This window comes from Nomascus leucogenys, chromosome 13 (genome assembly GCF_006542625.1).
Source record: "Nomascus leucogenys isolate Asia chromosome 13, Asia_NLE_v1, whole genome shotgun sequence".
NCBI lineage: Eukaryota > Metazoa > Chordata > Mammalia > Primates > Hylobatidae > Nomascus > Nomascus leucogenys.
The window spans coordinates 28,014,490-28,041,624 of record NC_044393.1 but is presented as its reverse complement, the minus strand read 5'-3'; the positions used below and the strand labels follow the sequence as shown (position 1 = coordinate 28,041,624).

Here is a 27,135-nt window from a genome sequence, read left to right as displayed (position 1 = left end):
TGGGGTGATTCTTTCCCCAGCCTTGGGTAGTATACTATGTAACAAATTGCCCCAAAACTTAGCAACTTAAAATAACAGACATTTACTTCTCCCAATTTCTGTGAGTCAGAAATTTGGGCATAGCTTAGTTTGGTGCTTCTGATTGAAGACCTCTTATGACCCAGCTACTTGGGAGGCTGAGGCAGGAGGATCATTTGAGTCCAGGAATTCAAGACCAGCTTGGAAAACATAGCTGGACTCCATCTAAAAAAAAAAAAAAAAAATCTCTTGAGGTTGCCATTGTCAGCCAGGGTTGTGGTCTCATCTGAAGGCTCATCTGGGAGGGACCTGCTTCCAGGCTAATTCACATGGCCATTGGCCAAGTGTCTGGCCTCATGGGTATCTCTACAGGGCTGTTTCATGACATGCTTCCCTGAGAATGAGAGAGAGCAACAGAGAACATGCCCAAGATGGAAGCCACAGTTTTTTTATAACCTAATCTCAGAAATAAAATCTCATCACTTCTGCTGTATCCTGTTAGACGTGAGCCCAACCCACACTTAATGGGAGGGTATTACACAAGTGTGTGACTAGTAGGAGGTGGGGGTCACTGGTGGCCATCTCAGAGGCTGCCTACCACTGGTAGTTTCCCAATACACATGTGCTGATCAATACTCAGCTGAGCGTCAAGGGAAACTCTCTGCAGATCTTTGGAATTCTGTCTCTACGCAGCTCTCTTCTCTCTGGTTCCCTGCTCTGTGGACTCTAGCTGCCTTGCCCTCCCCTGACTATGTCTTCTGTCTCATCAATTCAAGGAGATTGCTGGGCTCCATCTGAGTTCCCCCTCCTTGCACCATGGCCCAGAAAATCTTTAGGCAGCAAGCTGGGGCAGTAATAGGGCTCACCTCATCTGTTTTCTGTCTTTCATGGATGATTGTCCTTTATTGCCTGATGTTCAATGCCTTTTTTTTGTTTTTTTTGGGGGGACAGGGTCTCACTCTGTCACCTAGGCTGGAGTGCAGTGATCCATTCATAGCTAATTGCAGCCCTGACCTCCTGGGCTCAAGCAGTCCTCCCGCCTCTTCTGAGTAGCTGGGACTATAGGCATGAGCCACCACACCCACCTAATTTTTTATTTTTTTGTAGCGAGAGAGTCTCACTATGTTGCTCAGGCTGGTCTTGAACTCCTGGCCTCAAGGGATCTTCCGACCTCAGCCTCCCAAAGTGCTGAGATTACGGGCATGAGCCACCGCATCCATCCTTCAATGTCTTTAAAACAATTTTTTCCATAAATGTTGCCCAATATTTTCAAGTAGAAGAGAAAATTTAGTCCCTATTATTCTATCTTGGCTGGACGCAAAAGCAGAAGTCTAGATCTATGTTTTTAATAGTTGAGTTTTATTCTATTATATGCATATATCATAATTAATTTAATTACCTTTTACAGATATTTTGAATTCTTTTTCAAATGTTCACCCTACTGTGGCAAACTTCCTGGTGTGTTTATCTTTGCATCTGTGTGCAAGGAAATGTATTAGACAAATTCTGAGAATTACTGGATCAAATAGTTCAGCGGTCCCCAATCTTTTTGGCACCAGAGACTGGTTTCGTGGAAGACAATTTTTTCACAGATGGGGGCAGGTGGTGACAGTTTTGGAATGAAACTGTTCCACCTCTGATCATCAGGCATTAGATGGAGCACACAACCTAGATGCCTCTCATGCACAGTTCTCAATAGGGTTTGTGCTCCTGTGAGACTCTAATGCCGCCACTGATCTGACAGGAGGTGGAGCTCAGGTGATAATGCTCAGCACCCGCCACTCATCTCCTGCTGTACAGCCTCATTCCTAACAGGCCACGGATGTGTACCATTCCATGGCCAGGGGATTGGGGACCCCTGAAATAGTTAATCCAGTGCATACTGGCTACGTACATTTAAAATGTTGATAGATGTTTTTGAAGTGCCTTTCCGAAAGATCATACTCAGGGCTTTTTATATGTGTTTTGTTAGGCCAGACCTACTCCTTGTGGAATTTGGATTTATTCCCAGTAACAATAATTTGAGTGGCCGGGCATGGTGGCTCACACCTGTAATCCCAGCACTTTGGGAGGCCGAGATAGACGGATCATGAGGTCAGGAGATCAAGATCATCCTGGCTAACACGGTGAAACCCTGTCTCTACTAAAAATACAAAAAAATTAGCCGGGCGTGGTGGCAGGCGCCTGTAGTCCCAGCTACTTGGGAGGCTGAGGCAGGAGAATGGTGTGAACCTGGGAGATGGAGCTTGCAGTGAGCCAAGATCGAGCCACTGCACTCCAGCCTGGGCGACAGAGCAAGACTCCATCTCAAAAACAAAAACAAAACAAAACAAAACAAAACAAACAAACAAAAGACATTAATTTGAAGAGTTGATTCTCATACTGGAGATTTTTTTTTTCTTTTTTTTTGTTTTTGAGATATAGTCTTGCCCTGTCACTCAGGCTGGAGTGCAATGGCACGATCTTGGCTCACTGCAACCTCTGCCTCCCAGGTTCAAGCAATTCTCTTGCCTCAGCCTCTGAAGTAGCTGGCATTACAGGCATGCGCCACCATGCCCAGCTAATTTTTTGTATCGTTAGTAGAGATGGGGTTTCACCATGTTGGCCAGGCTGGTCTCGAACTCCTGACCTCGTGATCTGCCCGCCTCGGCCTCCCAAAGTGCTGGGATTATAGGCATGAGCCACCACACCCGGCTGGAGATCTCTTTTTTAATCAATGTTCTTGACATATAATTTTTATATAATAGAGTGCACATATTTTACGTGTATAGTTAAATGACAAATTAGAAAAAAAATTCTTTTTGAGACAAGGTTTCACTTTGTCACCCAGTCTGGAGTGCAGTGGCATGAACATGGCGCAATACAACCTTGACCTCCCAGGCTCAAGTAATCCTCCCACTTCAGCCTCCTGAGTAGCTGGGACTACAGTCATGTGCCACCATACCCTGCTAATTTTTGTATGTTTTGTAGAGACGGGGGTTTGCCATGTTGCCCAGACTGGTCTCGAACTCCTGAGCTCAAGCGATCCTCCTGCCTTGGCCTTCCAAAGCATGGGATTACAGTGGCGTGAGCCACTGCGCCCGGCCATAGTTCCATGACAAATTTATACCTCTACAATCAAGTTATAGAACATTTCCATCACCCCAGAAAGTTCCCTTGTGCCCCCTCCCAGTCAATCTCTACCCCTCACCCTTGCCCTAGGCAACCACTGATTTGTTTTCTATCATTATAGGTTAGATTTGTCTTCCTATGGTTTCATATAAATGAGATCATACAGGCCGGGCGCGGTGGCTCATGCCTGTAATCCTAGCACTTTGGGAGGCCGAGGCAGGCGGATCACGAGGTCAGGAGATTGAGACCATCCTGGCTAACACGATGAAACCCCGTCTCTACTAAAAATACAAAAAATTAGCTGGGCATGGTGGCGGGCGCCTGTAGTCCCAGCTACTGGAGAGTCTGAGACAGGAGAATGGCATGAACCCGGGAGGTGGAGCTTGCAGTGAGCAGAGATCGCGCCACTGCACTCCAGCCTGGGCGACAGAGTGAGACTCCTCTCAAAAATAAATAAATAAATAAATAAATAAATAAATAAATAAATAAATAAAGTCATACAGTATGGACTCTTGTATCTGGCTTCTTTTACTTAGCATGCTGAGTAGTTTACTCCTTTTTATTTCTGAATTATATTTCCTTCGAGTTTTTATTTTATTTTATTTTAAGAGATGAGGTCTTTCTATGTTGCCTAGGCTGAACTTGAGCTCCTAGGCTCAAGCAATCCTCCTGCCTCAGCCTCCTGAGTAGCTAGGACTCAGGTGTGCACCACTGCAACTGGTTTTTGGTGATCTTTTTAAATAATTCTCATGGAGGGCCTATTATATGCCGGCACTATGCTAGGCATATCACATACTTTATCTGTAATTCTTTTTTTTTGAGGCAGAGTCTTACTGTTGCCCAGATTGCACATAGTGTTGTGAACACAGCTCACTACAGCCTCAACTTCCTGGGCTCACGCAATCCTTCCATCTCAGTGTCTCCAGTCACTAGGGCTATAGGTGGGCACCGGCATGCTTGGCTAATTCTTTAATTTTTTGTAGAGATGAGGTCCTGCCATGTTTCCTAGGCTAGTCTTGAACTCCTGGGCTCAAGTGATCCTCTACTTTGGCCTCCCAAAGTGCTGGGATTACAAACATGAACTACCATGCACAGCCTGTAATTCTTACAATAGTTCTATGAGGGCTCTAATGATTATATGACTTGTCCAAGGTTCCATGACCAGTCATCCATTTATCTTTTATTGCTGACTCTGCCCCAATTTGAAAGCCCAGTTTGAAGGCCGGGATAAATGTGGTCTGTTAATGGAATATATGAGCTTTGAATCCAAGAGACCTGAGTTCAAATCTAAGCTTTAACCTTTTTCTGGGTGACTTGAGCTCTCTGCTGTTCATCTTATCTCTTAAAGTATGTTAATCACCCTTCTCCAGATGTAATAGATGTAAAGGCTCTAGCACAGGGCCTGCCACCCAGGGACATTACATGGAGGCCACAGTGTTTTATCTTTTTTTTTTTGAGACGGAGTCTCTCTCTGTCCCCCAGGCTGGAGTGCAGTGGCGCGATCTCGGCTCACCACAACCTCCACCTCCTGGGTTCACGCCATTCTCCTGCCTCAGCCTCCCGAGTAGCTGGGAATACAGGCGCCCGCCAACACGCCCGGCTAATTTTTTGTGTTTTTAGTAGAGACGGGGTTTCACCGTGTTAGCCAGAATGGTCTCGATCTCCTGACCTCGTGATCCGCCCGCCTCAGCCTCCCAAAGTGCTGGGATTACAGGCTTGAGCCACCTCGCCCGGCTTATCTTTTTTTTTAAAAAAAAAATTTCCCCATGTGCTAGACCATCCAGGCAGGTTCCTGTGATAAGCTTCACCTACTACCGCCATAACCATCATATATGCAAAGATCCGTAAGTATCTTTTCCTGTGCTTTCTCTAACAGAATACTCTCCTATGGAAAGATTTAAGGAATTCCAGATCAAATCATATCCTCTACAAGACTTTAGCTCCTTGAAACTTCTGCATCTCAAAAAAGCCTGGGGGCTACAGGGGACAAGCTTCAGCAGGAAGATCAGAACCTCAGGAGACACTCTCCCCAAGATGCTGGGCCCGAAGATCCAGTAAGCTCAGCCCTTGGCAGATAGACAGGTCCAGATTGTGGTTGCAAAGGGAGATAATATTTATATGGCAGAATGTCAGGGATGTGGAGAGGGGGCAAAGGTGGAGGACACAAGTCAATCCCAAACGGTTGTGCATGAGGCAGCCTAGAGATGTCCTGGGTCTGAGAGCCAAGACCTGCATTCTCCACCTGTAACTCGCAAGGCTACGTCAGGCATTCAGCCACTTCTTTTCTCAGGGCCTCAGTAACCCATTTAAGGAAGAAGAGGCTGGACAGATCTTCTGGCTCTGACATTCTGTCAGTCTGTGTGTTTCTGGGCCCTTTTGATTCTGAGCTACTTCAGAAAATTCTGTCCATCTAAGGAAGGCACTTACAGCATAGTAGATAAGAGCCTGTGTTTGGAATTAATCCTGGCTTGGCCACTTATTTTAGCTCTGTGTCCCCAGGCAAAGGACTTGACCTCTCTAAGCTGTATTTCTTCGTAGATAATAGCATCTAAGTCTTGGGGTTGTTGCAAGCCAGCAATTAAATGAGATAATGATAATTATAGTTAACACTTACAGAATACTTTTTGTAGCTGGGCATAGTGGCACATACCTGTAATCCTAGCTACTCAGGAGGCTGACACAGGAAGATCGCTTGAGCCTAGGAAGTTGAGGCTGCAGTGAGCTGTGATCTTGTCACTGTACCCCAGCCTGGGCAACAGAGCAAGACCCTGTCTCTCTCTTTTTTTTTTTTTGAGATGGAGTCTCGCACTGTTGCCCAGGCTGGAGTGCAGTGGCACGATCTCTGCTCACTGCAAGCTCCGCCTCCCGGGTTCACACCATTTTCCTGCTTCAGCCTCCCGAGTAGCTGGGACTACAGGCACCTGCCACTGTGCCTGGCTAATTTTTTGTATTTTTAGTAGAGACGGGGTTTCACCGTGTTAGCCAGGATGGTCTTGGTCTCCTGACCTCGTGATCCACCCGCCTCAGCCTCCCAAAATGCTGGGATTACAGGCGTGAGCCACTGCGCCTGACCGACCCGTCTCTTAAAAAAGAAAAAGAAAAAGAAAAAGAAAACAGGCTGGGCATGGTGGCTTATGCCTGTAATCCCAGCACTTTGGGTGGCTGAGGTGGGTGGATCGCCTGAGGTCAGGAGTTCGTGACCAGCCTGGCTAACATGGTGAAACCCCGTCTGTACTAAAAATACAAAAATTAGCTGGGTGTGGTGGCGGGCGCCTGTAGTTCCAGCTACTTGGGAGGCTGAGGCACAAGAATCGCTTGAACCCAAGAGGCGGGGGTTGCAGCGAGCTGAGATCACGCCACTGTACTTCAGCCTGGGCAACAGAGCGAGACTGCATCTCAAAAACAAAACAAAACCCCTTTTCTGTGCCCAGTACTGAATTATCTAATTTAATCTCTATCACAACTCTAAGAGTACTATTATAATCATTCCCATTTTTCAGGTGAGAAAACCAAGGTACGGAGAGAGATTAAGTTGTTTGTTCCAGGTTGCACAGGTAGAAAGTGGCAGAGCCAGGATTCAAACCTGAGCAGCTCAGTGTTGTTATCGGTATGATTGTCACAACTGGTGTGAGGCGGATGCACATTGGGGTGCTGTGCTTTTGTTTTTTCTGGAGAGACTGAGGAGCAGAAGAGGAGACTCAGTGGGGACCAGCCTAGATTCAGCTCACTGCTGGGCCCAGAGCAGCACAGCCCCCTCCCCCTGCTACTTTTGAAATTGAAGTGTCATAATGAGACTAACAATGGCACCAGTGTCACAATCCCTGCATTCCTACAAGGGCCACTTCACATGAGTCCTTTGCCTGTTAACATTTCCAAGCTCCTGGCCTCCATAACGAGCACCCTGTGACTTTTGAGGTGTTATGGATAATCCTTCTGAAGAATCTAGGTTGCAGTGAGCCAAGATTGTGCCACTGCACACTCCAGCCTGGGCGACAAGAGCAAAACTCTTGTCTCAAAAAAAAAAAAAAAAAAAAAAAAAGAAAAGAAAAGAAATTCCTTCCTCTTGGCTGGGCGCAGTGGCTCACGCCTATAATCCCAGCACCCTGGGAGGCCAAAGCGGGTGGATCACTTGAGGCCAGGAGTTTGAGACCAGCCTGGGCAACATTGTGAAACCCCATCTCTGCTGGGCATGGTGGTGGGCACCTGTAGTCCCAGCTACTTGGGAGGCCGAGGCATGAGTATCATTTGAACTCCAGAAGTGGAGGTTGCAGTGAGCAGAGATCCCATCAGTGCACTCAAGCCTGGCAACAGAGTGAGACTCTGTCTCAAAGAAAAAAAAAGAAAAAAAAAAGAAAGAAATTCCTTCCTCATGCTGAGCATGAGAAGGCCAGCCTGGACTTCCCACCCATTAGGCCTGGCTTGGCTGCATGGGATCATCAGCCCCTGCCTCCAGGAGAACAGCCCTCAGGTGTTTATGGGGAGGGCCTGTATCACCTTCCTCTCCCAAGTCTCCTCTTTTGCACCCTCCAATTCCTGACAATGGGAGTCAATCTCTCCCAGGGCTTGATTTTGAGTTTTCTCGCCTTCTGGGGAAGCTGTGAATTCCCCAGGGAGGGGAGCCCTCCATGTGCAGAAGAGTGAGGGCTGATTAGCCAGGGCCTCAGGAGCAGACTGTGTTACAGATGAGCCTCTAACAAGCTGTCACATTTCAGATCCAGGCCTGCTCAGTCGATCAAATGTGCCATGATCAATACCAAGCTTGGTGAGCTCCCCAAGGAGGCTGCAGTGGGGGCCTACGTGAAGGTGCACACTGTGGAGCAGGGAGAAATTTTGGTGAGTGTGCCAAGAGTTTTGTTCACCATGGAGTACATAACATGAATGGGCTGGAATGTTAAGTAATGACAGTAAAAGTTTAAAAACACTTCCCTCCATATTTGATGATATTAAGGAATTATGTTGATTTGTAAAGATGTGATAAGAATAGGCCGGGCGCGGTGGCTCACACCTGTAATCCCAGCACTATGAGAGGCCGAGGTGGGCAGATCACAAGGTCAGGAGTTCGAGACCAGCCTGACCAACATGGTGAAACCCTGTCTCTACTAAAAATACAAAAATTAGCCGGGCATGGTGGTGTACACCTGTAATCCCAGCTGAATCCAGGAACAAGGCAAAGATGTTCCCTCTTACCACTCCTGTTCAACATTGTACTGAAAGTCCTAGCTAGTCCATTCAAGAAAAGGAAATAAAAGTTATACAGATTGGGAAGGAAGAAATAAAACTATCTTTGTTTGCAGATAACATTATTGTCTATGTAGATAATTCCAAACAATTTTTTTAAAAAGAAAAACCTCCTGAAACTAATGAGATTATAGCCAGGTCACAGGATACAAGATTAATATACGAGAGTCCATTGCTTTCCTTATACCAGCAATGAACAATTGGAATTTGACATTAAAAAACACAATACCAGCTGGGCACAGTAGCCCCAGCACTTTGGGAGGCTGAAGCGGGCGGATCACTTGAGGTCAGGAGTTCGAGACCAGTCTGGCCAACGTGGTGAAATCCCGTCTCTGCTAAAAATACAAAAATTAGCTGGGGCCAGGCATGGTGGCTCACACCTGTAATCCCAGCACTTTGGGAGGCTGAGGCAGGTTGGATCACTTGAGGTCAGGAGTTCAAGACCAGACTGGCCAACATGGTGAAACCCCATCTCTACTAATAATACAAAAATTAGCCAGGCATGGTGGCACACACCTGTAATCCCAGCGACTCAGGAGGCTGAGGCAGGAGAATCACTTGAACCTGGGAGGTGGAGGTTGCAGTGAGCTGAGATCATGCCATTGGACTAAAGCCTGGGGGACAAGAGTGAAACTCCATCTCCAAAAAAAAAAACCAAAACCCAAACCAAAAAGCCAGGTATGGTGGCAGGCACCTGAAATCCCAGCTATTTGGGAGGCTGAGGCACAAGAATTGCTTGAACTCAGGAGGCGCAGGTTGAAGTGAGCCGAAATTGTGCCACTATACTCCTCTTGGGTGGCAAGAGCGAAACTCCATCTCAAAAAAAAAATTAATACCAAATAAATAAATTAGCTAATATTTTTACAGAATCTAATTTCTAAAGAATTCAATTCCTAGGCCAGGCATGGTGGCTCATGCCTGTAATCCCAACACTTTGGGAGGCCAAGGTGGGCGGATCACCTGAGGTTGGGAGTTCAAGACCAGCCTGACCAACATGGAGAAACCCTGTCTCTACTAAAAATGCACAATTAGCCAGGCGCGGTGGACACCTGTAATCCCAGCTACTCGGGAGGCTGAGTCAGGAGAATTGCTTGAACCTGGGAGGCGGAGGTTGCAGTGAGCCGAGATCACGCCATTGCACTCCAGCCTGGGCAACGAGCGAAAATCCGTCTCAAAAAAAAAGAATTCAATTTCTAAGGAATCCATTATGAAAAGGCTAAATATTGCATGATTCCAATTCTATGACATTCTGGAAAAGAAAAACAATATAGAGATAGTAAAATCATCAGTGGTTGCAAGAGGTTTGGAGTTCAGGAGATGGGATGAATAGGTGAAGCACAGGGGACTTTTAGGGCGTAAAATTATTCTCTATGGTACTGTAATGGTGGATACAAAAGCATTTGTCAAAACCCATTTAATTTTACAGCACAAAGAGTGAATCTTAATGTATGCAATTTGTTAAAAAAGAAAAAAATTGGCCTAGTGGCTGATTAGCATAGTGGCTCACGCCTGTAATCCCAGCACTTTGGGAGTCCGAGGCAGGCGGATCACGAGGTCAGGAGATTGAGACCATCCTGGCTAACACGGTGAAACCCCGTCTCTACTAAAAATACAAAATATTAGCCGGGCGTGGTGGTGGGTGCCTTTAGTTCCAGCTACTCGGGAGGCTGAGGCAGGAGAATTGCTTGAACCCGGGAGTCGGAGCTTGCAGTGAGCAGAGATTGCGCCACTGCACTCAAGTGCGGGCGACAGAGCGAGATTCCATCTCAAAAAAAAAAAAAAAAGAAAAGAAAAAAATTATCTAGGAGGTCAGTGGATCTGAGGAAGGAATACAAACTATGACAAGATAAACTAACCATTACAAATGTATGAAACCATCTCTGTGAAGGAGTTGGGGGGAAAAGATGCTGACTTAAGTAACTTTGGAAGTGAGTGGAGCTGGTAAGAGTAAAGCAAAAAGGAACTGTGTCTGAGCACTGTGCCCTAGTGATAAAGCTGTTTCTCATGAAGGTAGGGATTAACAATACTTCTACTACTATACATGTACACAGTGGTAACACTGAACTAAATCAGTTCAGTAAATGGATGGCAGAGGTTGGGAGCCAGGTTTTTCACAATTTAAGCAGGAATATGTAGAAAGCAGGGGGAGCCTAGAATGCTACATGTAGTAATGGATTAGAGTTGAAAACATCAGTAGACACTCAAATTTAACTCAATATATACTTACAGATAATTATGTATAGAAATATGTATAGGTAGGCCAGGCATGGTGGCTCACGCCTGTAATCCCAGCACTTTGGGAGGCCGAGGAGGGCGGATCACGAGGTCAGGAGATCGAGACCATCCTGGCTAACACAGTGAAACCCCGTCTCTACTAAAAATATAAAAACAAAATTAGCCGGGCATGGTGGCAGGCACCTGTAGTCCCAGCTACTCAGGAGGCTGAGGCAGGAGAATGGCGTGAACCCGGGAGGCAGAGCTTGCAGTGAGCCGAGATTGTGCCACTGCATTCCAGCCTAGGTGACAGAGCAAGACTCCGTCTCAAAAAAAAAAAAAAAAGAAATATGTATAGGTATGGGTAGAAACATACAACTGTTTTGCTCTGTCAGATAATAGGGCCTAAAAGAAATGATACCCTTCCAGCAATGAGCACACTTAGCACTTGGATCTTGGTTGGTTTCTTTTCTTTTCTTCGCTTTTCTTTTCTTTCCTTTTTTCTTTTCTTTTCTTTCCTTTCTTTTCTTTCTTTTTTTTTTTTTTTTTTTTGACAGAGTCTTGCTCTGTCACCCAGGCTGGAGTGCAGTGGCACCATCTCTGCTCACTGTGACCTCTGCCTCCTGGGTTCAAGTGATTCTCCTGCCTCTGCCTCCTGAGTAGCTGGGATTACAGGCATGCGCCACCATGCCTGGCTAACTTTTTGTATTTTTAGTAGAAACGGGGTTTCACCATGTTGGCCAGGCTGGTCTGGAACTCCTGACCTTGTGATCTGCACACCTCGGCCTACCAAAGTGCTGGGATTACAGGCATGAGCCACTGTACCTGGGCTCTTTTATTCTTTTTAAGAGACAGGGTCTTGCTCTGTCACTCAGGCTGGAGTACAGTGGCAAGTGATCATGGGTCACTGCAGCCTTGAACTCCTGGTCCCAACCAATCCTCTCACCTCAGTATTCTGAATAGCTGAGACTACAGGTGTGTGCTGTCATGCCCAACTAATTTTTTTTATTTTTCGTTAGAGACAGGGTCTCACTATGTTGCCCAGGCTGGTCTGGAACTCCTGGCCTCAAGCAATACTCCCACCTTGGCCTCCCAAAGGGCTAGGATTACAGGCGTGAACCATCATGCCTGGCCTCCATACTGTTTTTCATGATGGCTGTACTAATTTATATTCCCACCAATAGTGTGTGAGGGGTCCCTTTTTTGCAAATCTTTGCCAACATTTGTCATATTTTGTCTTTTTGATAGTAACCATTTTAACAGGTATGACTCAACATCTCATTGGATTTTCAATTTGCATTTCCATGATGATCAATGATGTTGAGCATTTTTTTCATATACCTGTTGGTCATTTGTATGTCTTCCTTTGAGAAATGTCTATTCAGAGTTTTTGCCCACTTCTAAACCAGGCTATTTGATTTCTTGAGACTGTGTTGTTTAAGTTCATTGTACATTTTAGATATTATCTTCTTATCATATGTACAGCTTGCAAATATTTTCTACCATTCTTTAGGTTGTCTTTTTACTTTGTTGGTTGTTTCCTTTGCTATGCATGAGCTTTTTAGTTTGATGCAATCTCATTTGTCTATTTTTGCTTTTGTTGCCTGTGTTTTTGGGGTCATACCCCAAAAACACCATTGCCCAGGCCAAGGTCAAGAAACCAGATCATGATTTCTAATACAATTTCCCAATAAAAGGAACAAGGGCTCTTTGGAAGAATGGTTGAATCTAGGACTAGGGCAGGAAATACACAGGATGAGTCTAGAACATATTGTAAACGCCAGAAAGTAAGGAAGAGCTGGGGGAGGGGGCAGGAACTACTTTAATATGGGAGCATGTCCAAGGGACATGGGGGCCACCTAAAAGATCTCCCAATGGTCAAAGCTGAAACAATTTGAACAACAAAGTAAAGCAGTGTTGGATTATAACCAAAAGTACAAAATAAACATTCATGAGTGCATATTGATATAAATGAATTAATAATGAATTAATAAATGGAGGAGAAGAGACAAATCTCCCTGCAGAATAAATTTCAAGCAATTTATGTAGATACGCTGTCTTAAAGGAGAGAGAGCCTAACTCTCTACTTAAATGTGGGCCATGCATAGGACTTCCTTCCAAAGAGTACAGTATGGCAAGGGGGGAATGAAGTAACTTTACAGTGGAAAAAATCTGAAAAACACAGCCAGATCGTCAAGGCCAACATCAACAGTAAAGCATCATGTTGATAGTATTGTCCCTTGATAGGATGTGACGAAAATGTCATTTAACCTCTGTGGCCATCCTCTCAATATCTTATAACTCCGGTCTAATCATGAGACATGATTAGAAGAAAAACATGAGACAAATTTTAACAGTGTGGCATCCCACAAAATACTCAATGAGTACCCTCAAAACTGCCAAGGTCGTCAAAAATGGCCTGAGAAAATGCCACAGCCAAGAGGAGCCTAAAGAGCCCTATTATTAAATGTAATGTTGTATCCTGGATAAGATAGTGGAATAGAAAAAGGGCATTAGGTGAAACAGGAAATCTAAGCAACTCATTGACTTTAGCTAACAATAATGTAGCAGTAGAGGTTCACTAATTGTAACAAAGACATACCCATGTAAGATGTGGGAAACCGGATGTAGGGTATATGGGGACTCTCTGTACTATCTTCTCAATTTTCCTGTAAATCTAAAACTGTTTTAAAAAATAAGACCACCAGGCCGGGCACAGTGGTTCATGCTTGTAATCCCAGCACTTTGCTAGGCTGAGGCGGGTAGATCACCTGAGGTTGGGAGTTTGAGACCAGCCTGGCCAACATGATGAAACCCCATCTCTACTAAAAATACAGAATTAGCCAGGTGTGGTGGCATACACCTGTAACCCCAGCTACTCGGGAAGCTGAGGCAGGAGAATCGCTTGAACCTGGGAGGCGGAGGTTGCAGTGAGCCAGGATCGCACCACTGCACTCCAGCCTGTGTGACAGAGTAAGACTCCGTCTCAAAAAAAAAAGGAATCCAAGGCTGGGCATGGTGGCTCACACTTGCTGAAGCCCAGGAGTTCGAGACCAGCTTGGGCAACAAAGCGAGACCCTGTCTCTACAAAAAATTAAAAAGTTAGCTGGGCATGGTGACATTTGCCTATGATCCCAGCTAATTGGGAGGGTGGGGTGGGAGGATTGCTTGAGCCTGTGAAGTCAAGGCTGCAGTGAGCCATGACTGTGTTACTGTACTTCAATCTGAACAACAGAGTGAGAGCCTGTCTCAAAAAAAAAAAAAAAAAAAATGCAGTTGTGGGAGCGAGGGCAGTATGGATGACCACGCTTGGCTATGAGCTGATCACTATGGAAGCTGGGTGGCAGGTGCCAGAGCTGAATGAGAGGAGGAGGAGCAGTGTACAGGTGCAGAGGTAGGGCGGGAGAAGGGCTTTCCAGGAGGAGCAATGGGCCTTGGCCCATCTGTGCCTGCAGAGGGCTGTCTCCTGAAGCCTCATGTGTGGTTATTCGGCATCTGGGAAACTGTTCCCTCACCAAGCCCTCTCCTCTGTTCCTCTGTCACTTTCTCCAAGGTTGTCCTTACGCCATTCTCCCCGTGTGTTATGGTGAACTGTGCATGCTCCTTCCCTCCACTCACACCAGCCTGTATGACCTCAGGGCTGGGAAGGTCAGTCCAGTACTGTCTGGGAGGTCCAGTCTCTAGCACAGCCCTCTGTCAATGCTGATTATTTTTTAGCTTTTAGAAAGTTCTTCCTTTTGTTTAGTAAAACATTGCCTCCTACAACTTTAAACTAGCTCCTCTCCTCTCCCTGCCCTGTCCCCCAAAACAGAAGAAATCCACTTCCTTAGCATGTGATGCCCTTAGGTATTTAAAGAATGCTGTTTTGTTTTTCATTCAGCATTTATGTAGCCAGGCACAGTGCCAGTGTTCCGTTAATTATTTTCATATTCACACAGAGTGGCCTCCATTCTTTCGGTCATTCTTCAAGGGGCATAGTTTCCAGCCTTCCAGCCCATTGCTCCTCCTGGAAAGCCCTTCTGCCTGCCCCACCTCTGCACCCACACACTGCTCCTCCTGCCACTCAGCTCTGTCACCTGCCTCCCAGCCTCCATAGTGATCAGCTCACAGCCAAGCATGGTCACCCACACTCCCCCCACCCCCACTACTGGATTCATTGTTTCAGTGGTCTTATTTTTTACAACAGTTTTAGATTTACAGAAAAACTGAGAAGATAGTACAGAGAGCCCCCATATGGCCCACGCCCAGTTTCCCCTGTTATTAACATCTTACATTAATACGTCTTTGTTAGAGTTAGTGAAGGCGGTGTCTGCTTCACTTCAATTTGTTAATGTTTCAGAGTAAGGTGCTCAGAGCTGAACACAGGGCACTAAGGGACACTGAGGCCTGGGCAGGATGGAGGCACGAGGACGGAAAAGGCCTTGCCCAGTTTGGTAGGCGGTGACAGGAGGGGAGGCTGTGTCAGGAACAGGAACAACAGGGTCTGTTTTGTCCAGGCCCTGCAATGCTGGAACAGGGAGTAAGGCCTTGATTTCCTAGAAGTTCTGGAAGGCTTTGGGTGGGAACTTAGCACAAGGACCTGGCTGCTGCTTCCCACATAGGGCCAGCACATAGAAAGCCTTCAACAAATATTTGTTAACGTGACGCCTTTGAAGAAAATGTCTGTGGATGCCTTTGTGAGGTGCCTGTGGTAGGACTCTGAGCTCCCTGTGTTGAGGCCCTGGCTTCAGCTGTAGGAGAATGAGAGTGGTAACTGCTTGACTGAACCCGCCCCCTGGAAGGTAGGTCACATCGTCCTCACCCTTGGGAGTAGCAGTGTGGAGCTGGATCAGCCCTGGGAACAGCAGAGGGTGGGGCCTAGGGTAGAGGGACCCAGGTTTTGAGCCAGGAGATATAGGAAGTCCAACTTCTCCAAGGAACAGGCAGGCTGAGGCCTCTGAGGTGGTCAAGACTGGGCAGGCCAGAGCCATGGGCAGCGCAGAAGAGAGGTGGCAAGCAGCATTTCTTATTTTGATTTTGCTTCTAATAGTTAGCTGTGTGGCTGCAGGCAAATCACTTTCCCTTTCTGAATCTATGTCATGGGAAAATGAGGAGATTCATCTGGGTGAGCTGCCACCTCTAAAGTTGTGTGGCTCCATTTGGGTCACTCATTCAGCAGATATTCCTTGAGCACCTACCATGCTCCAAGCATGGCACAAAGTGCCATTGTGGCTGAGTAGACTGTCATAATTCCTGCCCTCATGGGACTTATGATCTAGTCAGGACAGACAACAAACAGGTAACTAGTAAATACATAGAAAGTTACAAATTGCTGTTAGGAATGGAATGAAAAGCAGGGTGGGTGGGGAGGTTCTTAAATGGGGTGGCTAAGGGAAGGCTGCTCCGAGGAGGTGATGTTTAAGCTGAGACCTGAATGATGAAAATAATAAGCTATGGGGCTGGGCACAGTGGCTCACACTTGTAATTCCAGCACTTTGGGAGGCCAAGGAAGGATGATGGCTGAGGCCAGGAGTTCGAGACCAGCCTGGGCAACATGGTGAAACCCCGTCTCTACCAAAAACAAAAATTAGCCAGGTGTGGTGGTGCACACCTGTAGTCCCAGCTGCTCGGGAGGCTGAGGCAGGAGGATCCCTTGAGCCCAGGAGGTTGAGATTGTAGTGAGCTGAAATCATGCAACTGCACTCCAGCCTGGGGACAGAGTGAGACCTTGTCTCAAAAAAAAAAAAAAAAAAAAAAAAGAATAAGCTATGGAATGACCTGGCAGAAAAGTGTTCCAGACAGAGAAGCAGCAAGTTCAAGGTTCAAGGCAGGAAGGAGAAGGTGTGTTGAGGGGATTGGAAGGGAGGGCAGGGTGGCTGGAACAGACTAAGCAAGGCAGCGGTGACATGAGGCTGAGATGGAGGGCCTGGAAGGGTGAGACAGCCCAGGCCTTAGGAGGCATGAGATTTATTTGATCCCACGTGCTTTGGAACGCTGTTTGAAGCATCTAGCCAGAGAAGCAACTGACTCCAGCTGTGTGCATGCAGCAAGTGGGTTGGAGGTGGCTGAGAGAGCAAGCAGGACAGCAGTGGTCCTGAGTGGATCCCTGGTTCAAGGTTGGGCTCTGCCACTTTAGTCTCATTACCTTGGGCCAGCTACTTAACCTCTTTGTGCCTCTGTTTCCTCATTGTAGTTGCTGAAAGCACAGACTCTGAAGACAGACCACCTGGTTCAAAGCTTAGATTTATTGCTTTTCCTGATGTGTGATGTTAGACAATTTTCTTTTTTTTTTTTTGAGACGGAGTCTCACTGTGTCGCCCAGGCTGGAGTGCAGTGGCGCGATCTCCGCTCACTGCAAGCTCCGCCTCCCGAGTTTATGCCATGCTCCTGCCTCAGCCTCCCAAGTAGCTGGGACTACAAGCACCCACACCACGCCTGGCTAATTTTCTGTATTTTTAGTAGAGACAGGGTTTCACCGTGTTAGCCAGAATGGTCTCGATCTCCTGACCTCGTGATCCACCCACCTCGGCCTCCCAAAGTGCTGGGATTACAGGCGTGAGCCACTGTGCCCGGCCGATGTTGGACGATTTTCTTAACCTCAGCATCCTCACCTGTAACATGAGAATGAGAATAGGAGTCAGCTCACTGGATTGTGGTGAGGGTTAAATGGGTTATAGACGCAAAAACTACAAGAGGGCCTGGAATTTAGTGAGTGCTCAATAAATGTTCGTTGGTGCTATTATTACCATTTTGTCATCATTGCTATTGTAATTATAAGATGATTGACCGTGGATAGGTAAATTTCCTTTCCTGAACCTCATTTTCCACATCTGAGGATAACCCCCACATCCTAGGATGGTTATAAGGTATAAATTCATATATATATGTTTCCTCCCCAGAGTAGGAGCTAGCTAAAGAGCAGCCATTCTGGTTTCTGTGCAAGTCCTGGCATTGGCTAGGAGGGCCTTTGTTCCCACTGTACTCAACATGAGAGACACACGAGGTGCTTCCTGTCCCCCAGAGCACTCTCACACATGCCATCTCGTGTAGACCTTCAGCAGCTTTAGAGGAAAGGTGGCATAGCTCCACCCCAGTCTTGCCAAAGAGAGACAAGGCCAGGGCTCAGAGCACCCAAAAATTTGTACGTGGTCATATTTCAAGGTCTAGAACCCAAATGGTGGAGGTGGGGACGGTGTTCCAGATCCCGCTTCACATCTTTCAAATTCAGAATCTTTTGGAGACGTGTCGGTAGATATTCTCACCTGCATTTCACAGGCGAGCAATGGCCCAGGAGGTACCGTGTGCCCCAAATCACATAAGTACAATTTTGAAATATGGAATCAATCTAAGTGTCCATTAACAGATGAATGGATAAGGAAAATGTGGGACATATACACAATGGAATATCATTCGGCCATAAAAAGGAATGAGATCCTGTTATTTGCAGCAGCGTGGATGGCACTGGAGGCTGTTATGTTAAGTGGAATAAGCCAAGCACAGAAAGACAAATATCGCATGTTCTCACTCATATGTGGGACCTAAAAACTGGATCTCATGAAGATAGAGAGTAGATTGGTGGTTACCAGAGGCTAGGATGGGGAGGAAGAGAGGGAATGAAAAGAAAGAATATGCCTGTTTTTATTTCCAGTGAACTGTATGCTTAAAAATGGTAAAGATGGTAAACTAGATGTGTATATTGTACTTTAACAACAGCAACTTGGATCCAGGATTAGTCCCAACCCCATGTGTCCTCCACAGAGTGGGCCTCTTGGTTTGTGGCCCTTTTTCTTCTTGAGCCCTACACAGCTGGCATTGGTGGCTCTGGGGCCACTAACCATTCCCGCCCCTGCCCCTTCCTTGCCTGAGCCTTGATTAACAGCTGAGAGGCTGAAGACTGAGCACTGGATTGGGAGTTTAGCAACAAGGATTCTAGTCCTGGCTATGCCTGTCCCAGGGTGTCTCCTTAAAAAGCGGATTACACCCTTCATCACAGAAGCAAGTATGCCTGTGGACTTCCATCTCCCTTCCAGATAGAACAAAGTAGGAATTCAAGCCAAGGAGCAGGAGGGCAGCTGGAGAGAGGAGGACCTGTGGCCACCAAAGTCTGTGAGGGATGGAGGAGAAACAGAGGCCTGCAGGAAAGGGTGGGGTAGGTGGCTGCAAAGATAAGGTCTAGAAGAGGACTGGTTGGCTGTTTGATTTTTTTATTTTACTTTTTTTTTTTGAGACACAGTTTCACTCTGTCACCCAGGCTGGAGTGCAGTGGCGCAATCTTGGCTCACCACAACCTCAACCTCTCTGATTGAAATGATTCCCCTGCCTCAGCCTCCCGAGTAGCTGGGATTACAGGCACTGGCCACCATCACCATGCCCGGCTAATTCTTTTTTTTTCTTTTTCTTTTTCTTTTTTTTTTTTTTTTTTTTTTTGAGATGGAGTCTCGCTCTGTCATCAGGCTGGAGTGCAGTGGTGCAATTTTGGCTCGTTGCAACCTCTGCCTCACAGGTTCAAGCGATTCTCCTGCCTCAGCCTCCCAAGTAGCTGGGATTACAGGCACGTGCCACCATGCCTGGCTAATTTTTTGTATTTTTAGTAGAGACAGGTTTTCACTGTGTTTGTCAGGATGGTCTCGATCTCCTGACCTCGTGATCCACCCGCCTCAGCCTCCCGAAGTGCTGGGATTACAGGCGTGAGCCACTGCGCCCAGCCCTAATTTTTGTATTATTAGTAGGGGTTTCACCATGTTGGCCAGGCTGGTCTCAAACTCCTGACCTCAGGTGATCAGCCTGCCTCGGCCTCCCAAAGTGCTGGGATTACAGGTGTGAGCCACCACACCTGGCCTATTTTACTTTTTTGGGATAGTCTCTTGCTCTGTCGCCCAGGCTGGAGTGCAGTGGTGCGATCTCAGCTCACTGCGACCTCCACCTCCTGGGCTCAAGAAATCCTCTCACCTCAGCCTGGGACTACAGGCATGCACTATCACACCTGGCTAACTTTTGTAATTTGTGTATATATATGGTTTCACCATGTTGCCTAGGCTGGTCTCAAACTCCTGGGCTCATGTGATCCACCCGCCTGGGCCTCCCAAAGTGCTGGGATTACAGGTGTGAGCCACTGCACCTGGTGCCTAGCTGTTTGATTTTTGTTGTAAGTCCTTAGGAAGAGAAAACAGATTTGCTCGACAAAAACAAAAACAAAAACAAAAACAAAAACAAAACAAAAAGCTTTAATTGGACATTGGGGAAAACTTGAGAGCAATAGTGGCAGTGAGATTGCTGGAGTGGGACAGTGGGTAATCTGATTTAGGTGCTCTTCTAATTCCACGGTTAGAGGAATTCCATGTGATGTAGCAAAAGGGGCCCAGGATTTCTCCTGCCTGTCATTTGCTCAGTGATCCTAGATAAATTCTCCTCCTGTTTGAGGCCTTCTTTTTCCCATCTAGAAAATCTGCGGGTAGGCTGGGCACGGTGGCTCACGCCTGTAATCCCAGCACGTTGGGAGACCGAGGCGGGTGGATCACCTGAGGTCATGAGTTCGAGACCAGCCTGACCAACATGGAGAAACCCCATCTCTACTCAAAATACAAAATTAGCTGGACGTGGTAGTGCATGCCTGTAATCCCAGCTACTCGGGTGGCTGAGGCAGGAGAATCGTTTGAACCTGGGAGGCAGAGGTTGCAATGAGCTGAGATTGGGCCATTGCACTCCAGTCTGGGCAACAAGAGCAAAACTCCGTCTCAAAAAATAAAAGGAAAAAAAATAATGAAAATCTGCGGGCAGACCTGGCCAGTCTCTGAGGTCTAACTTTCTGTGACTTCTCCCGAGGGTCTCCACCAGGCCTTCCTTCCAGAGGGTGAATGCGACACACGACCCTTGATCCTGATGAGCTTGGGAAATGAGTTGATACGGATAAGGAAGAAAATATTTTACAAACTGATTGACAATGATGACGAGATGATGAAAAAGTTGTTAAAGCTCAATATCGCATTCCCCAGGTCAGTACTGGAAATGTGCGTAAGTCCTATCAGGTGAAATGAACAATTTTTCACCTGTTATTTTAGTAAAAGAAGGAAAAATATAATACCTGTTGCTGACAAGGGTGAAATGAAACTGGGAGTTGTTGGTACACTCTAGATAGGCTCAATCCTTTTGATAATAATTTTAGCATTACATTTCAAGTGCTATACAACTGTCCCAACACTTTGAGACAGAGATTCATCTGTGAATTTATAGAGCCAAAATATGAAGAAAGCCCCTACATTAAGATGTTCATTGCAGGGTCAGGCGCGGTGGCTCACGCCTATAATCTCAGCACTTTGGGAAGCTGAGGCAGGCAGATCACTTGAGGTCAGGAGTTTGAGACCAACCTGGCCAACATAGTGAAACCCCATCTCTACTAAAAACACAAAATTAGCCAGGCATGGTGGCACATGCCTGTAATCCCAACTACTCAGCAGGCTGAGGTAGGAGAATCACTTGAACCTGGGAGACAGAGGTTGCAGTGAGCCGAGATGGCATCACTGCACTCCAGCCTGGGTAACAGAGTGAAACTCTGTGTTAAAAAATAATAAGGCTGGGCATGGTGGCTCACTTCTGTAATCCCAGCACTTTGGGAGGCTGAGGTGGGTGGATCACCCGAGGTCAGGAGTTCGAGACCAGCCTGGCAAACATGGTGAAACCCTGTCTCTACTAAAAATACAAAAATTAGCTGGGCATGGTGGCGGGCACCTGTAATCCCAGCTACTCAGGAGGCTGAGGCAAGAGAATCACTTGAACCCAGAAGGCGGAGGTTGCAGTGAGCCAAGATCGCATCATTGCACGCCAGCCCAGTCAACGAGAGCGAAACTCTGTCTCAAAAAATAAAAAATAAATAATAATAATAAGGCCGGGAGGAGTGGTTCATGCTTGTAATCCCAGCACTTTGGGAGGCCAAGGCAAGTGGATCACCTGAGGTCAGGAGTTTGAGACCATGCTGGCCAACATGGTGAAATCCTGCCTCTACTAAAAATACAAAAATTAGCCGGGCATGATAGTGGGCCCCTGTAATCCCAGTTACTCAGGAGGCTGAGACAGGAGAATCACTTGAACCTGGGAGGCAGAGGTTGAAGTGAGCCAAGATTACACCATTGCACTCCAGCCTGGGTGACAGAGCAAGATTCCACCTCAAAATAATAATAATGATAGGCTGGGCGTGGTGGCTCATGCCTGTAATCCCAGCACTTTAGGAGGCGGAGGCAGGTGGATTACCTGAGGTCAGGAGTTTAAGAGCAGCTGGCCAACATGGTGAAACCCTGTCTCTCTAAACATAGTCTACTAAACACACCACCAGATGTGATGGCGGGCACCTTTAATCCCAGCTACTCAGGAGGCTGAGGCAGGAGAATCACTTGAACCTGGGAGGCGAAGGTTGCGGTGAGCCGAGGTTGCCCCTTTGCACTCCAGCCTGGGCAACAAGGGCGAAACTCTGTCTCAAACAAAAATAATAATAATAAAAAATAAATAAAATAAGATGTTCATAGCAGCCATATTCATAATAGAAAAACAATGACAACAACATTCGTGTGTGCCACACTAAAGGGATAGTTTATAAAATTGTGGTATATTCTCTTGATAGAACATAATTGTTTTATTTAAAAATGGTCAGCTTAATGGCTGTGTAACAGCAGGGTAAAATGGGCGGTATAATGATACTGGGAAAGGGCGGTACAGAATTGTACATGTGCTATGACCATGCCTTTGTAAAACACTTATCCCAGAGAAACCTAGAAGGAAAGAAGCAAAAATGACAATGCCTGTGGTAAGAGTCATTTTCTCTGGGAGGTGAGACTAAAGGGGACTTTCTGGTTATATATTCCTCTCATGTTTTATTTCATTTTATATTTACTTATTTTTTTGAGACAGGTTCTCACTCTGTTCCCCAGGCTGGAGTGCAGTGGCACAATCATGGCTCACTGTAGCCTTGACCTTCTGGGCTCAAGGGATCCTCCCACCTCAGTCTCCTGAGTAGCTGGAACTATAGATGTGCACTACAATCCTCAGCTAATTGAAAATTTTTTTGTAGAGATGGGGGTCTCATTATGTTGCCCAAGCTGGTCTTGAACCAGTCCTCCTGCCTTGGTCTTCCAAAATGCTGAGATTTACGTTTATAATTATTAAAAATAAATATGTATCTTGAAAGATTAGATAATTTTTTTTTTTTTTACTTTTTCATAGTGTCCAAATTTTCTAGAGTGAATGTTAATGCTTTTATAATGGGAACAAATAACTTTTTTAAAATATAAAAATTAACTTATTGCCCTGACCAGTGGTCTCAAAACTGTTTTCATCTCACACTGCTATTACTAAAAAGTGTTCAAGCATGCACTCCCTGGTATGTATATGTAATATAAATAACATCTGTTAATTTGTTTTTATTATATCCACATATAATATTACTGTACCTATATATTACAAACATATAAAAATTGATCTTTTAAAAGAATAAGAGAAAGATAAGTATAAATGAAATCCTACTATTCACATACTCTAGTGGATCTTGTACATCTCCCTGGGTGACGTGTCTCTCCACCCTGGCTTTGTTTTGTGTGTGTGTGTGAGAGACGGGGTCTCACTCTGTCATCCAGGCTGGCATGCTGTGGCTGAATCTCAACTCACTGCAACCTCTGCCTCCCGGGCTCAAGTGATCCTCCCACCTCAGCCTCCCCAGTAGCTGGGACAACAGGCAGGCGCCGCCATGCCTGGCTAATTTTTTTGTATTTTTTGGTAGAGACGGGGTTTTGCCATGTTGCCCAGGCTGGTCTCAAAACTCCTGAGCTCAAAGGATCCACCCACCTGGCCTCCCAAAGTGCTGGGATTGCATGAGCCATCGCGCCTGGCCTCCACCCCCACTTCGGGACCACCTAGCTAGACTCCTGCAAAAGTCTTATCACGGGTTCCTCCCCTTCAGTCTCCTCCCTGCTGGATTCTTTCTGCACACTGTGTTCTTGTTAAAACCCTAATCTAGTTGTGTTAAACTCCTGCTTGAAACCTTTCAATGGTATCTCACTGCCTATAGGATAAAGTCCAAACTCAGTGCTACCTCAATGACCCACCACAGTCTGACCCCCCACTCAAGCCCCCTGCAGCATCTCCTGCCACCTCCAACTCACTCCAGCAACTCAGGCGGGTTGCCTGCTAGATGCTGCACATACCTTGCCTTTGCCAATGCTGGCCCTTTTGCCTGAAATGCTAACCCCGGTCCTGCCTCCACCCTTTGTGATAAATTCCTGCTTATTCTGGAAGATTCATCTTCTGCAGCAAACCTCCTCAGACTAACCCCAGTTTGGGATAAGTACCCCCTTTCTGCACACTCATAATATTCTCTACACAGCTCTGTCATTGATCGTATCATGTTGTCATACAGTTACATGTTTGCACAGCTCCTTCCCTTCCACCTGATTAAGTGCTTCAGGAAGGCAAGGCTGTGCTTTATCCGCCCTTGGTCTCTAGCACCTGTACAGTGCCCAGCATGCAGAAGGTGCTTAACAAATGTTAACTAAATGTGATTCGGCCGTACTCATTGCAGAAGATTGAAAAACACTGAACAGCGAAAAAGACAAAACCCAAATTATTTGCAATCCTCCAGCAATCCCAGTTAGCATCTTCTGTATTTCCTTTTAGTGTTTTATTCACTTCGTGAATATGTGCCAAATATGCATTTATTGTCATGCTCTGTTTTCATAATGGAGCTCATACTTCTTACACATTTTCTTTACTTACGGTGATACTGTGGTCAGACACGGTTTTGGCAGCAGGTGTGGGAAGCGAGTGATTCCAATGGTAGAGAAAGGGGGTATGAAGGCAGACAGAGCTGCAGGTGATTCCAGCCCTGGCCAATAAGCACACAAAAGGCTCTGACGTGAGATCTTCATGACCTTGAGCAATGTGAGGTCTTCATGACCTTCTGTAGGCTTCCAACTCCAATCAGCAAAACAAGAAAATTAGAATAGATCAGTATTTTTTAAAGTATGAAACATATTCCACAGGAGGGTTACAGGATAATTTTAGGCGGCTCACAGATTGACGTTTTTAGTTTTAACATTTATGTATTTATTTGTGTGAATTAGAAAAAGCAGCATGACTAGCTTACTAACCATGTGATCTGACAGATCTGGTTGCTTAAGACAAAGTTAAAGTAAATATTTAAGTAAAAGGAACTGAACAGATTGAAGGAAAATCATTCGTAATTTTTTTTTTTTAGACAGAGTCTTGCTTTGTCACCCAGGCTGGAGTGCAGTGGTGTGATCTTGGCTCACTGCAACCTCTGCCTCCCGGGTTCAAGTGATTCTCCTGCCTCAGCCTCCGAAGTAGCTGGGATTACAGGCGCTGCCGCCACACCTGACTAATTTTAGTAGAGATGGGGTTTCACCACGTTGGCCAGGCTGGTCTCGAACTCCCAACCTGAGGTGATCCGCCCACCTCGGCCTCCCGAAGTGCTGGGATTACAGGTGTGAGCCACCGTGCCCAGCCCAGAAAATCATTAGTAAATTTAAAGAGCAGATGATATGTAGATAAGGCCAACACTGGGGCAGTCTTGTGAGAAAAACAAGCTGAAAAATACTGGTGGTTCCTTCTGGTTCAAGGATGCCACACTTCTCTGATTCCTGGGTACTACCAATATAGGAAATGGCCATTTAGACCTGCCACTCAAAAAAGGGTTTAAGGAGCCTTAGCTCCTTGCATATTGCCTGGCACATGATGGGGATCAGTTAATATCTGTTGAATGGAAATTCAGAAAAGGTTTACATAGACTTGAGCGAGGGCAGATGGAACATTCAGCATCCGCCCTGCTCAGTCAGCATTTGCAGCCCTCATCTAAAACGCTGACCCACAGAATTCTGTCTTATTCATTAATCGTTGAACTCATGCCTTTCTAGACTGCTAAAACAGGCAGAAAACATATCCATTATCTAGCTCAAATCCCTCACGTTGTAACCGAAGACTCTGAGGTCCTGAAGATCACAGAGCCGGTGGCAGAGGTACCTGTCCTGTGAACAGCGGCAGGCTGGATATCCTGAAAATCACCCCTACAGAGCACGGGGCGGCCCGTTCGGGGTAGAATGCATGGCTGCATCCACAAGAAAGTCAGGAAATCCCCCAAGGCCAAAGTGAAGAGGATCACCCAAAACAGACAGATAGTATGAACTAATGCCGGGGATTGCCCAGGAGGGCTTAAGGGCGTCACGGGCTGATTTTTTTTTTTTTTGAGACGGTGTCTCACTGTCTCCCAGGCTGGAGTGCAGTGGCGTGATCTCAGCTCACTGCAATGTTCCCCCACTGGGTTCAAGTGATTCTTGTGGCTCAGTCTCCTGAATAGCTGGAATTACAGGCGTGCACCACCACACTTGGCCAATTTTTGTTATTTTTAGTAGAGACAGGGTTTCACCATCTTGGCCAGGCTAGTCTCAAACTCCTGATCTGAAGTGATCCGCCTGCCTGGCCTCCCAAAGTGCTGGTATTACAGGCATGAGCCACCGCACCCAGCCATGGGTTGATTTTTTAAAGCCTGAAAGAACAGATGCAGCTTTCAGTTCAAGTGAGACAGGGGATTGGAACTGAGACCGCTGTGTGAAGCTGAGGCTACCCTGTTCAGTGAAAAAGTAGGCTAGAAATCATTGTGACCATCAGCATCAGGAAGTGACATGGAGTCTTGTCTGTCTTAGCTTAGAATCTAGGTTAAAAAAAAACTATCCCCTAAGAATTAGTCATCACATGCTTGCCCCCTCCTAGGTTTTGGTGAATCCCTTAGCCTCACCCCAATTTCTATGTTTCTGAAATGGGGTGGTTGTGAAAATTAAATGAGTTAACAAATGTAAAGTGCTTGACACATGGTAAGTTCTAAGTCAGAGTGAGATGTTTTGTTATTTATTATCTAAGAAATTGAGAGTTAATGGAACTTTTTAAGTGAGGACTACCCAGTAGTGTGCTCATGGATGTTTAACAACCAGCTCTCCAAGATGCCAGAGGAGGACCCTGGCTTGCAGTGTTTGCTGATTTCCATAGTGTAAATACTCCTACCATGGCCAGTTTCACACTACCAACCTGCTGCCACAAGCATGGAGTTGAGAAGAGGTGCACACGGTCAGCTTTCATGAGCGGGTGGAAGCTGGCTTTGTCATATTGCTGACACTACAGGACCAGCTTATAGCCATGCTGACCTCTGGGTTTTTTCTTAAGCCAATCTCTATGGATCAAAGTTGGCTTTATCTTTGTCGATATAATCTGGCTGGAAGAATGTTCTGACTTGTTAGTGATGTATTCAGCTTGTCTGCTTAGGTAAGAGAGTACAGGTGAGTTAATTGAAGCTTAATACCCCCTTGCCTTGCTGTGGTCTCAGGAGGCCCCAGTCCTTCTTCCACCTTCCTCAGCCTCACTTGCTATGAGGGGAGGGGGCAGAGTGGAGCCAGAGCACCATGGCCAGTCCAAGGCAGCCACCAATCTACTTCTGTCTCTACAGACCTGCCTGTTCTGGACATCTCACGTAAACGGAATCATGTAATATGTATATACCACACTTTATCCATTTATCAATATAAAATG

General features: G+C 46.2%; 1 protein-coding gene across 2 annotated transcripts in view; it reads left to right on the top strand.

The window, feature by feature from the left end:
- CNBD2 (cyclic nucleotide binding domain containing 2) overlaps positions 1–27,135 on the top strand; it is a 75,968-nt gene that overhangs the window by 48,169 nt on the left and 664 nt on the right. For both annotated transcript variants that reach the window (XM_030826716.1, XM_012511971.2), the window contains 3 exons: positions 5,006–5,183; positions 7,842–7,962; positions 20,383–20,552. In XM_030826716.1, the coding sequence (XP_030682576.1) occupies positions 5,006–5,183; positions 7,842–7,962; positions 20,383–20,552 (469 nt within the window). The remainder of the gene's footprint in view (positions 1–5,005; positions 5,184–7,841; positions 7,963–20,382; positions 20,553–27,135) is intronic.